The sequence below is a fragment of the Ctenopharyngodon idella genome, chromosome 20 (assembly GCF_019924925.1).
Source record: "Ctenopharyngodon idella isolate HZGC_01 chromosome 20, HZGC01, whole genome shotgun sequence".
Classification (NCBI taxonomy): domain Eukaryota; kingdom Metazoa; phylum Chordata; class Actinopteri; order Cypriniformes; family Xenocyprididae; genus Ctenopharyngodon; species Ctenopharyngodon idella.
Genome location: NC_067239.1, coordinates 15,717,338 through 15,730,016, shown reverse-complemented (window position 1 = coordinate 15,730,016; position 12,679 = coordinate 15,717,338). Strand labels below are relative to the sequence as shown.

The window sequence follows — 12,679 nt, the reverse complement described above, 5'->3', positions numbered from 1 at the left end:
GCAGTGTTTTTAATGTGGTTTCATGACACTCCATCTGTGAAAAACAACTGGAGGAACACAGTGGATTAAACTCCACAGATCACCGTGACCAATATGATTAAAGGGTCAGTTCACCCAAAAATTAAATTTCTGTCATTAATCACCCACCCCCATGTCACTCCAAACCCGTAAGACCTTCGTTCATCTTTGGAACACAAATTAAGATATTTTTGATGAAATCTGTGAACTATCTGGCCTCCGATAGACGGCAACACAACCACCACTTTCAAGGTACAGAAAGGTAGTAAAGACATCGTTAAAATAGTACATTTGACTACAGTGGTTCAACCGTAATGTTATGAAGTGACAAGAATACTTTTTGTGTGCAAAAAAAACAAACAAAAATAACAACTTTATGCAACAATTTCTTCTCTTCCATGTCAGTCTCCTATGCAGTTGACGTAGTAAACACAATGCAGCACTTCCGTGTTAACGTCAGAACGCCAGCTCAGTATTGGCCGACGCTGTTCAGATGAGCACCACGACGCATGCGTGTGATGCTGACGCAGGAGCCGGCCAATAATGAGCCGCTGTTCTGACATAGAACCCAGAAGCGCTGCACTGTGTGAATAAAGTCATTATTTTTGTTTGATTTTTGCGCACAAAAAGTATTCTCGTCACTTCATAACATTAAGGTTGAACCACTGTAGTCACATGAACTGTTTTAAATATGTCTTTACTACCTTTCTGGGCCTTGAAAGTGGTGGTTATGTTGCAGTCTATCGGAGGCCATATAGCTCACAGATTTTATTAAAAATATCTTAATTTGTGTTCCGAAGATAAACGAAGGTCTTACAGGTTTGGAGTGACATGAGGGTGAGTAATTAATGACAGGATTTTCATTTTTGATAAAAAAATGAAAATTTTCCCATGTTTTACTCACCCTCAGGTCATCCTAGGTGTATATGACTATCTTCTTTCAGTCGAACACAATCTGAGATATATTCAAAAATATCCTTGCTATTCAAATATTTATAATGGTAGTGAATGAGGGGCCTGTTTTGAAGCCCCAAAAAATTGCATCCAACCATCCATCATAAATATAATCCATATAATCCAGTTCTGTCAAGTTAAGAGGACATTGAGTGCTACTTTACAAAAACTGCACTGAGTTACTAACATCATTACTTTAGCTAATTATCCCCCCAACACGGATGAATAAAACTACTAAAAACTACTGAACCAGCAGAGAGCATCTCTGAATGACTGTAACACAAGTGCTTCCTGGTTAGGAAAAGAAGACATCAGTGTGTTATATAATCAGCTCTTTACCCCCCTGTCCCTCAGTCTGACTCTTTCTCTTTCACTGTCTTCTACACAAATGAACACAAGAGCACATGAAACACTCTCAAAAGGTACAAGAGTGGATGTTCAGTTCTGTCATACAGTATAGGTAAAAGGTTGTGACGCACTCTGGCTACCAGTAGTCAAAGACAGTCACACACAGTCTGTCGCAGGTTCTGCATGAATACAATGATCTAAGAGGAAAACATGATATTTATGAAGAAACAGGACAGAGAATTTTTATAATATCCGTATGAATCACAGAGGCATTCTGCTCCTGTATACACACAGGGTCCAAAACGCAATGTATGAACTGACAATTACCAGCTGTGACACTGTACATTCATTACTTTGTCTGTGGAATTATTTAGCTGTTTTACCATGTGTATTTGTGATGTCACTCGCAGCATCATACCTGAGATGAACCAGCTCAACTTAATAAAAGAACAAAAACATGAAGATTTATGATGTTCTTCTTCATATTTTTTGTTAATGTGAGAAGAATTCCACATATGAGTTGCCACATGGACTTCTGGGAAATATTTTTTGGCATTCTGGAAACTTTTTCCATGGAGGTACAATTTAGCAGATGTGCAAATAGATGCTTTCTTTAGCAGATATTCTTTCATTTGAATTGTTCATTTCACTTAAAGTAGCAGGGTCAGATTATAATCATTTGCACAGTTCGACTTAAATCATGTACTATGTTGATGAAAAAGTAAATACATAACCAAAGATGTATAAATAAATTACAATACAAATAAGTTAAATTTAAATATACAGTATGTGTAAATAATGAATCATAACTCACATTATTTATGGGTATTATTTACTAAATTGTTTATTATTGACACTTAAAAAGAGATTAAAAAGAGATAAAATAGAGATAATATTTTTTTCAGTGTTTGCATATGTTTTATGCATATTTTGATATTTTACATTTTTACTTATTTATTCTTATTATTTTTGAATGGTGGCATAAGTGTAAAGAATAAACAATTTAGTAAATATCTGTCTGTTCACTTATCATAATATGCCTTATAATTTGATTATCGTTCTTTTTATTTATTTATGCAGATTTCTGACTTACCTTCATCATTTTGATAGTCAAGTCAAGTCACCTTTATTTATATAGCGCTTTTTACATTGCAGATTGTGTTAAAGCAGCTTTACAGTGATAGAAGGAACATAATTTTGTCTATACAGCAGCTCTAGAAGAAAATAGTGTCATTGTCCAGCTTAAGTTCAGTATTGATTCATTTCCTTTGTAAAAATCATTAGTTATTAATTTAGTTCATTTATCATGATAGACAACTATGCTCTTATTTGGGGCTTGGCAAGTAGATTTTTGGACCCTCAACACAAGTATTTTTATGGTTTCAGACCTTGAACAAAAATGAGGACAAGGAGGATATCAGAGAAGCTACAAGAGTCTTGTTTGGGTGAAGTTTTTTCACATTTATGCTGTAGGGAGACCAGCTGAATGTTAATATGTGGCATTGCATGTTTAAGAAACGTAAATTGCATGTTATCTAAATGCCGCTCAAGGTTCACTGACCTGGTGTGCTCCATCACTGGGAGTGTACACGGAACTGAATTGCTTCAGGTGGTCTCGGGCGTGACTGACTCCTCTCAGCGTCTCAAACATGTTCTCCAGGGCAGAGTGGGCGCGCTCCACTGTCAACTCTTCAGGGCTGGAGACTCCTAAAAAACACACACACAGAGGAGAGAGTCTAAACACTACATGAATGTTCATGTAATAAGAAATCTTTCTGGCTTTCTTATTCACAGTTCAATTGTTTGGGGTCAGTCAACACATATTTTAACAAGGACACATAAAATTGATTAAAAGTACCAGTAAAGACATTTAAAATGTTACAAAATATTTATATTTCAAATAAATGCTAATCTTAACTTTATATTCATCAAAGAATCCTGAAAAAAGTTACCAGTTTCCACAAAAATATTAAGCAGCACATCTGTTTTCAACACTGATAATAATTAGAAATGTGTCTTGAGCACAAAATCAGCATATTAGAATGATTTCTAATATGAGGAGAGGATCATGTGACACTGAAGACTGGCATAATAATGCTGAAAATCTCATGTTGTATGTCAAACTGAGTAGTGTATCACAGAGAAACATCGTGCTCAAGTCATCTTTGCGATGGAGGTTCGGGTTGAATAACTAGATCTTTCAAAGCTTCATTATTGGACTCGAGCTCGGATTGATATGGTAAAATCAGCGGCATCTTTGCTGTCTTTACAGTGTGAACAATTGTTGAGCTTTAGGAAGCCTCCGGAGCTGAAGTTCAGTTATGGTAATGGACGTTTCGTTTCTGACACGCGCTGTAAGCAATAGACTGGGCCATCTGGCGAATCACAGCAGAGTAAGCTCACGGAAAGAAGGGATTTAGAGAGAATGAATCGTCGGATGAGTCGTTTGAGAATCATTGAAAAATTTGGTGATGTGCAGTGTATGAGAAAATTATAGTGTTTTTTTTTTTTTTTTTTTTTTACCTTTGATGCATGTAAACCTGTTATAGGAGACCTCCAAAACAAAATTAGGAACCTTTAAAATAGCATAATAAGGGCACTTTAATAAGCAAAACTGTTACCCAATCATAGCAGTGGGCGTTTACTTCCAAGTCTTGAATGCTGCTTGAGTGTTTGAAAGAGAGGGTCAAAAAAACAGGATAGAAAATAGCCTATTACTTCTAAATTATCATGTTTTTTGATGTAAAAATCTTGATAACATTATATGTGGACCTCAGAGAAAATTATAAAATAAAAAAATGCAGTTCATGACTCCTTTAAAGTAGTAGCAAACTATTATTTTAAATTATAATAATATTTCACAATATTGTATAAATGCAGCCTTGGTAAGCATTAGAGACTTTCAAAAAAAACAAAAAAACCTTATATTGTAAATAAATATTTTGATAGAATATATTGTATACAATTTTGTAAGGATGTAGTGTGGGCTGTACATTAGATTGAGTTGTATTGCTGAAAGGGAATCAGAGGACAAAAGCTCTTTTCATTGGAAAGCAACAGCTCCTGAGTTAGTCAAAATTTAATGTGCACCAACTAAACTCAGACACTGGAGAATGAGAGAGTGAGAGACTGCGAAAGAGAGTGAGAGAATGTCTCATTTAGAGGGGGAAAGCGTGAACAAAGGTGTTTGACAAAAACAAACTTTGTTGTCATACCAGCAGCAATGATGGCGCTGAAAGCAAAGAGAGACTAAGAGAAGACAAATGGAGGACGGAATAGCAACTTGGGTGGGTGAGACTGGCACATCATCCTGCATTAGCTGTGGAATGCAAGGGCTGGGTAATAAGAGAGCCACCCATCCTTCAACCAGATCTAAACAATCTTGCACCTGAGAAATAAGACATTCTGCTCGGCCAGTTAAACCTCTCTGGCCCTGCCAAACCCGCAGACGCATGGCTAAAGCGGAGCAGTACACTTATGTAAGACTCATATTGATGGTAGAATAAGACAAGCAACTGATTTCTACCAATGCTAATACTGTAGCTAATGTAATTAAAGTCATGAATCACAAAAATCTCAGCACAAATGCTTAATATGATAAGTTTGAGTTCGATAAGATTTGTAATGTATTTTGAAAGTCTTTTATGCTCACCAAGGCTGCATTCATTAGATCAAAAATATAGTAAAACAGTAATATTGTCAAATATTATTACAATTTAAAATAACTGTTTTCTATTGTAATCTATTTTAAAATATAATTTATTCCTGTGATGGCAAAACTGAATTATCAGCATCATTACTTCAGTCTTCAGTGTCACATGATCCTTCAGAAATCATTCTAACATGCTGATTTGCTGCTCAGAAAACATTTCTTATTATTACCAATGGTGAAAACAATTCAATATTTTGGGGAAACAGTGATACACTTTTCAGGCTTCTTTGATGAATAGAAAGTTACACTTTATTTTAAGGTGTCCTTGTTACAGTGTAACTATACATTTAAAGGGTTAGTTCACCAAAAAATGAAAATTCCTTCATTAATTTCTCACACTCATGTCGTTCCACACCCATAAGACCTTCGTTCATCTTCGGAACACAAATTAAGATATTTTTGATGAAATTCGAGAGCTGTCTGACTCCATAGACAGCAATTTAACCAGCACTTTTAAGCCAGAAAGGTACTAAAGACATCATTAAAATAGTCCACGTGACTGCAGTGGTTCATCATGTTAATTTTATGAAGTGATGAGAGTACTTTTTGTGTGCAAAAACAAAACAAAAATAGCGACTTTATTCAACAATATATTCTCTTCTGTGTCATTCTCGTATGCTGTTTATATTTAGCGCTTCCAGGTTCTACGTCAGAATGGCGACTCATTATTGGCCGGCTCCTGCGTCAGCATCACACACATGCGTCGTGCTGCTCACGTGATCAGCATCAGTCAGCATCATCAGTTCATGTGAGTACAGTGGTTCAATATTAATATTATAAAGCGACGGGAATATTTTTGGTGCGCCAAAAAAAACCAAAATAACGACTTATTTAGTGATGGCCGATTTCAAAACACTGCTTCAGGAAGATTCAGAGCGTTATGAATCAGCGTGTCGAATCATGATTCGGATCGCGTGTCAAACCGCCAAACTGCTGAAATCACGTGACTTTGGCGCTCCGAACTGCGGATTCGACACGCTGATTTATTATGCTCCGAAGCTTCCTGAAGCAGTGTTTTGAAATCGGCCATCACTAAATAATTCGTTATTTTGTTTTTTTGGTGCACCAAAAATATTCTCGTCGCTTTATAATATTAATATTGAACCACTGTACTCATATGAACTGATTTAAATATGTTTTTAGTACCTTTATGGATCTTGAGAGAGGAAATGTCATTGCTCCCTATGTAAGCCTCACGGAGCCATCCGATTTAAACAAAAATATCTTAATTTGCGTTCCGAAGATTAACGAAGGTCTTACGGGTGTGGAACGGCATGAGGGTGAGTAATAAATGACAGAATTTTCATTTTTGGGTGAATTAACCCTTTAATTAACTACATGTACTTACTACATAAATTAGGGTTATGGTTAGGTTTAGGGTTAGTTGCTTGCTGGTAATTATTACTAAAGTAAGTACATGTAAGATGTGTAACAGGGACACTGTAAAATAAAATAAATAGTGTTGCCAAATAGCATTTATTTGGAATATAAATATTTTCTAACATTATAAATGACTGTCACTTTTGATCAATTTAATGCACCCTTGCCGGAAAAAAAAAAAATTTATTTCTTCAAATCAAGTCAACAAAAATTTAACGGAACAATGCAAGCACTCTTGGGTCCAACCAAAACAGAGGACCTGCAGAGGACAGCATTGAGAAGAAATTTGCTAACAAAACTGCTACAGACATCCATCGTTGTGATCTCAACTGGCAGATGAGTCTTACTACGACAAAACACATCAACCTCTCTCCAGATGAGTGCAAAACTACAAACAGCAATTACTTCAGAACCTAAGAATGAGAAATCAAGATGACCCATTACAAAAATAGTGTGAGGAATATACATTTCAAAAAGAGTCCCAAAGTCCTTTTGAAATTAACTAAATTTTTTCCAAACATCTCAGTTATAATTATGACTAGACCTCTGCAAGATCCCATCATTAACATAGCTGTTTTTATAAATATATGCACAGTGGTTATGCAATGCTTTTTGAGACTAGCACTAACCATTAATTCAGGCTTCTGTGGATGCAGGAATCATGGCCTGGTCTGCATACACTCACTCGAGCTATGCGGTTTGTTTATTGTAAACGTGTCACCCTGTGTTCACTGCAGAAAGACATATAGGACATAATGACTTTCTTAGGGTGGATGGATGCTCTTCTTAAATACTGCTCTGTGAAACCCTTTGTGCCTGCAGTGTGTCTGTGTGTCTGAAGTTATATAACTAAATCCACAAAAAACACATTGAGAAAACCCAACACAAACAGTCGTGAATGTGTGTGTTTGTCTAAAGCTATAATCTGCATTCGGTATAAATATTTATAAGGATAAGTATGTTAACTCTGCCTGAGTGGCCGGTGTTTAAACCGCCCAGAGCTGGCTTTCTTGGGTCCCGAAAGCCTTTGACTGGTTGTTTTTCATTCTAGATGGTTCTAGAAATTCTGATTTAAAGCTTGATATCAAAACATATCCCACATAAAAGGGAGTGAGTGGATGAGTCAGCCTCTTCTCTATCTGTGTGTTATGACCATACTTATTGTCAGCCCAAATATAACTGGTTTCATATTTAGCTAGCTGGATGTTTGTTTTGATTTCCTTGTTTTCTTTTTTTTTCTCCCAAATGCGTGCTATTTAGCCTCTTCTGTCTCTGCTCTTTTCCCTTGCTCTGTCGCTCTTGACAGCTCAGTGGGAGATAAGGTTAGAGGGATGCAGGCAGATTCGGATGTGAATGTTTGTTTTTCCAGAAGATGGAAAGGCATGGTACATATAACATGCCTGAAGAAAATCAAGGCATCTAAAGAGGTAAAACAACTAGTAACCAAAATAAGTGTACTTTAGCGAGAGTTAACTATTAGCTCACTTTCATATAAAATTTTCCTGATAATTTACTCACCCCCATGTCATCCAATATGTTTCTGTCTTTCCTTCTTTAGTCGAAAAGAAATTAAGGATTTTGATGAAAACATTCCAGGATTATTCTCCTTATAGTGAACTTCAATGGCCTCCAAATGGTTGAAGGTCAAACCATGGGTGCAGCAGGCGCAATGATATTACGCAGCGTCTCTCACAAATGTCTCCATGGTTGCAAGGCACGCTCCCTGTGCAAGCAGGGGTCACAGGCGCTGCGTAATATCATTGCGCCTGCTGCACCCATGGTACGGCAGCAAAGTTCCTTGATTACTACGCCAGAATGAGAGTATAGTTCCTAGCCACGTCGGCCTAGAAAATCGCAACTTTTCATTTTCCGTCGGTCTTATTACACGATGTAACTACAGAAGAGTCAAGTTTTAAATAGGAAAAATATCGAAACTCTTTGGTCATTTTTGAGCAAGATGCTAACGGTCTAATTAGATTCAATGAACTATGCTAAGCTATGCTAAAAGTGCTACCGCCAGACCCCGAGATCAGCTGAATGGATTTGAAAACGGTAAAACTCAACTGTTTAATTCTAGGGGAGTTGGAAAATGAGCCTATTTTCAAAAAAAGTGGAGTGTTCCTTTAAAGACTACTATGTAAATGCCCTCTTCACATGAACAATGAGATACAGCACGCAAGTTGACAGTTGGCTGTCAAGTCCAAAATAATTGCTTTATCCTTCAATAAATGTCTCTTTGCTAAGCCTGAATTAAATTGTAACAAGTTCACAAAACAAGCCATGCTCAAACTGTTAAGATCAGACTATAATGATCAAGGAAATTGTTAAAAACATTTTTAGTGCAGAGTTGTAGGTGTTACACACAGCCAGAAATATGAAAGTAAAATAATGACAAATGTCTCTTTTAAAACGAAAAAGCTTGTTGAATTGCACTAATTGAAAAGAAATGCATTGCATTAACAGTGCTTGCAATTTAATTAATTTTAATTTTATTTTCAGGGCTAGCATTTTTGGGGGAGCGCTTAACGTGGAACACCTAACGTGGCTTAATGCATTATGACAGTGATATTAAAAAACCAAACTCAGTATTACACCTTACTGACGATTCAAATGCAGGCAAGCTGGTCAGCCCAGAATATGAAGGCAACTCGCTAAATTACATGTTAAGCTTTTCCTTTATTACAGTTTTCTATTGGTGAAACTTTGCGCATTGCATTCATATTCTGGGAATTTATAATTTGCATTCATAATTTGATCTTTTAATATTACTATCTTGAGGCATTAAGTCATGTTAAGGGGTTTCTGGTTGCATGTACACAGGGAAAAGTGTAACCGTAAAGATTTTGAATTAAACAAACACTAGTGACTTTACTAGGGGCTTTAATATATCTGCTTAATTTTCTTATTGTTATCAGAACAATAAGAAAATTAAGCAGATATATTAAAGCCAATAAATAATGGATTATTTCCTTCAGCTGGGACATTTCAGATGTGCTAGCCACAGTGGCTGGTGAGCAAAAAAGTTAATGTCAAGCCCTATATACAACCAAGCTAAATTTCAGCCCCCCAAAATGTTAGCCCTGAAAATTAGGTCTGTCCTCAATTAATAGCACGTTTATTAATAAAACCATATAAATCATAATAATGAGCCTTTAATGCCTACATAGCCTAATCAGCGCTCAAGCGCACGCATAAATCTTGTAGCAGCGCACCAGCAGAAGTAATGATTATGAACGTGTTGGGGAAAAACAGAAAGGAGAATGCTTAAACATTTTAATAATTAATTGATAAACTAGTGTTTTCTGTATTTTCGGCTGCAGTGATGAAGTCGACGATGCTGACTCGTCTCCGCAGTAGTGCACGCACCTATATGCACGTTTCATACAGATGACATAACCTGAGAATATTTGTTTTCCATTTGAATTGGTTCATTAAAAAGTAGACATTTCTATAGATATATTTTTATGTCTGTGAGGCAAGTTTACATGGAGTTTCGGTTCTTTCTTTTTTTTGGTTTGCTCAAGTCCACAGAGAGAGACGGAAGAAATCGCACACTGTTTGCTTTTATTTACAAAAAGCACAATGTTTTATTGTTACTGTGAGTGCACACAAATAAAAGTAGACTCTTTACAGTTTTGATAGATGTTACTCTTACTGTTATGAAAGATTACTCTTATCTGTATGACCAAAAATGTGTATTTTAAGTGCAAGTGATCGCACCGGCACCTCCATGTTAGCTGCAGTAAGCACACTATTCAGCTTTCACACTCCGCACAAACACCCATATTTTTCTTGGTTAACGTTAGAGCAAGTCGCCATGTAAAGTTGCAACTACTTACATGTTTCAGACGATAAGCCGTATTTGAGGTTGATGAATGATAGAGCGTTTGGATGTCCTGCCCGATGTACTGTAATTACCACACAGACCAGCTGATAATGATCTGTCCATCACAGACTCTGTGAGTTCAATATGGAGTACCACAAGGCTCAGTACTAGGACCGTTGCTGTTCACTCTGTACATGCTACCCTTGGGAGATATCATTAGGAAGCATGGCGTTAGTTTTCACTGTTACGCTGATGATACTCAGCTCTATATTTCTTCGCGCCCTGACGAAACTTACCAATTCACAAAATTAACAGAATGCATAGCTGATATAAAAAATTGGATGACCAGTAATTTCCTACTACTAAATTCAGAAAAAACAGAGATTCTAATTTTTGGACCAAAAACTTCTTCACGTAATAACCTAGAATACTGTCTAACACTTGATGGCTGCTCTGTTAAGTCTTCGTCGTCACTTAGGAACCTGGGTGTGCTCTTTGATACCAATCTTTCATTTGAAGGCCATGTTACTAGCATCTGTAAAACCGCATTCTTCCATCTTAAAAATATATCTAAACTACGCCATATGCTCTCAATGAAAAATGCAGAACAGTTAGTTCATGCGTTCATGACCTCAAGGCTAGATTACTGTAACGCTCTACTGGGTGGTTGTTCTGCTCGCCTGATAAATAAACTACAGCTCGTACAAAATGCAGCAGCTAGAGTTCTTACTAGAACTAGGAAGTATGACCATATTAGCCCAGTTCTGTCAACACTGCATTGGCTTCCTGTTAAACATCGTATAGATTTTAAAATCTTGCTAATTACTTACAAAGCACTAAATGGTTTAGCTCCCCAGTACCTGAGCGAGCTCCTAATTCATTATAGTCCTTCACGTCTATTGCGATCTCAGAAATCAGGCCAGCTGATAATACCTAGAATATCAAAATCAACCGCAGGCGGTAGATCCTTTTCCTATTTGGCACCTAAACTCTGGAACAATCTTCCTAGCATTGTTCGGGAAGCAGACACACTCTGTCAGTTTAAATCTAGACTAAAAACGCATTTCTTTAACCTGGCATACACATAACACATTACCAATTTATATTTTCAAATCTGTTAAAGGATTATTAGGCTGCATAAATTAGGTCAGCCGGAACCAGGAACACTTCCTATAACGCCTGATGTACTCGTTACGTCAGAAGAAGAATGGCATCTACGCTAATATTAGTCTTTCTGGTTATCCCGAGGTTCACCGTAGTTAACCGGATCCGGGCCGTATCCAGGTGAGACCAAGGACCTGCACCTTGACACGACCACAACGCAGCCCTGAAGTATCAGCAGAGATTGAGTCAACTAGATCATCCACTGTGAGGGCCTCATCGACATGACAGCCACAACACAGTTCCTCAACAACCGTCCATACCGCCATGATGAATACGATCCTCAATTGGATGGAACTGGAATAAATACTTTGAATGTTGCGATCCTGTCGGACTTATGATAGCTACCTGAATCGTAACAAAGCACTGTTGGCCAGAGGAGAACTGGCCCCCTGACTAAGCCTGGTTTCTCCCAAGTTATTTTTCTCCATTTAAACACCTATTTGCCACTTGTCTGCCACCTGATGTCACCTGATGGAGTTTGGGTTCCTTGCCGCTGTCGCCTTTGGCTTGCTTAGTTGGGGACACTTGACATTTGACTTGACATTTGATATTCAACAGTGCTTTGATCTGCCTGCATTGACACTATTCTTTTAAGAGCTGCTGTGCAGCCAAATAATGTACCAGTTATCAATGTAAAGCTGCTTTGACACAATCTACAATCTAAATAAAGGTGACTTGACTTGACTTCGCCATTTCCTGTGGATTTTTTTTCTTTTCATTTTTCCCGTGACTAAGCGACTAATAAAATTTTGGTTGACTAAGTCTCTTCTCGTCGACTAACAGTTAGTTGACTATTAAGGGCAGAAAAACTGAAAATACAATGCATTAAAATGCAAGCACTGTTAATGCAATGCTTTTTTTTTTTTTTTCAATTAGTGCAATTCAACATGCTCTTTTGTTTCAAAGACATTTGTTATTATTTTACTTCCATACAGGAACAACAATGAAAACTTTGTTTGGGAGTCAAACTATACTGTTACTTAAAGCCAGTTCATTAAAACCATTTATCCTTCTCACAGATGCCTGTTTCTGCCTCAAAGCAAATAAATAAATAAATAAATAAATAATCAAACAAACAAATAAATAAAGGTCAGATCAGGAGATATGAAGTCACACTGTGAGATATTGCAATTACTACTAATAGATAAAGCTGTAATTATGAGAAACAGTCACAATTGTGAGATAAAAATGTACAATACAGATATAGGAAGACATAATTACAATAAATAAAGATGCAAGTAAAAATAAAGTGATCAAAAATACTCAAATGATCAAAA

At 36.8% G+C, this 12,679-nt stretch overlaps 1 protein-coding gene across 1 annotated transcript in view; it reads right to left on the bottom strand.

Annotated features, from left to right (window-relative positions):
- scfd2 (sec1 family domain containing 2) overlaps positions 1 to 12,679 on the bottom strand; it is a 154,167-nt gene that overhangs the window by 19,679 nt on the left and 121,809 nt on the right. Inside the window, exon 6 of the mRNA XM_051874650.1 lies at positions 2,882 to 3,027. Coding sequence (XP_051730610.1) covers positions 2,882 to 3,027 — 146 coding nt within the window. The remainder of the gene's footprint in view (positions 1 to 2,881; positions 3,028 to 12,679) is intronic.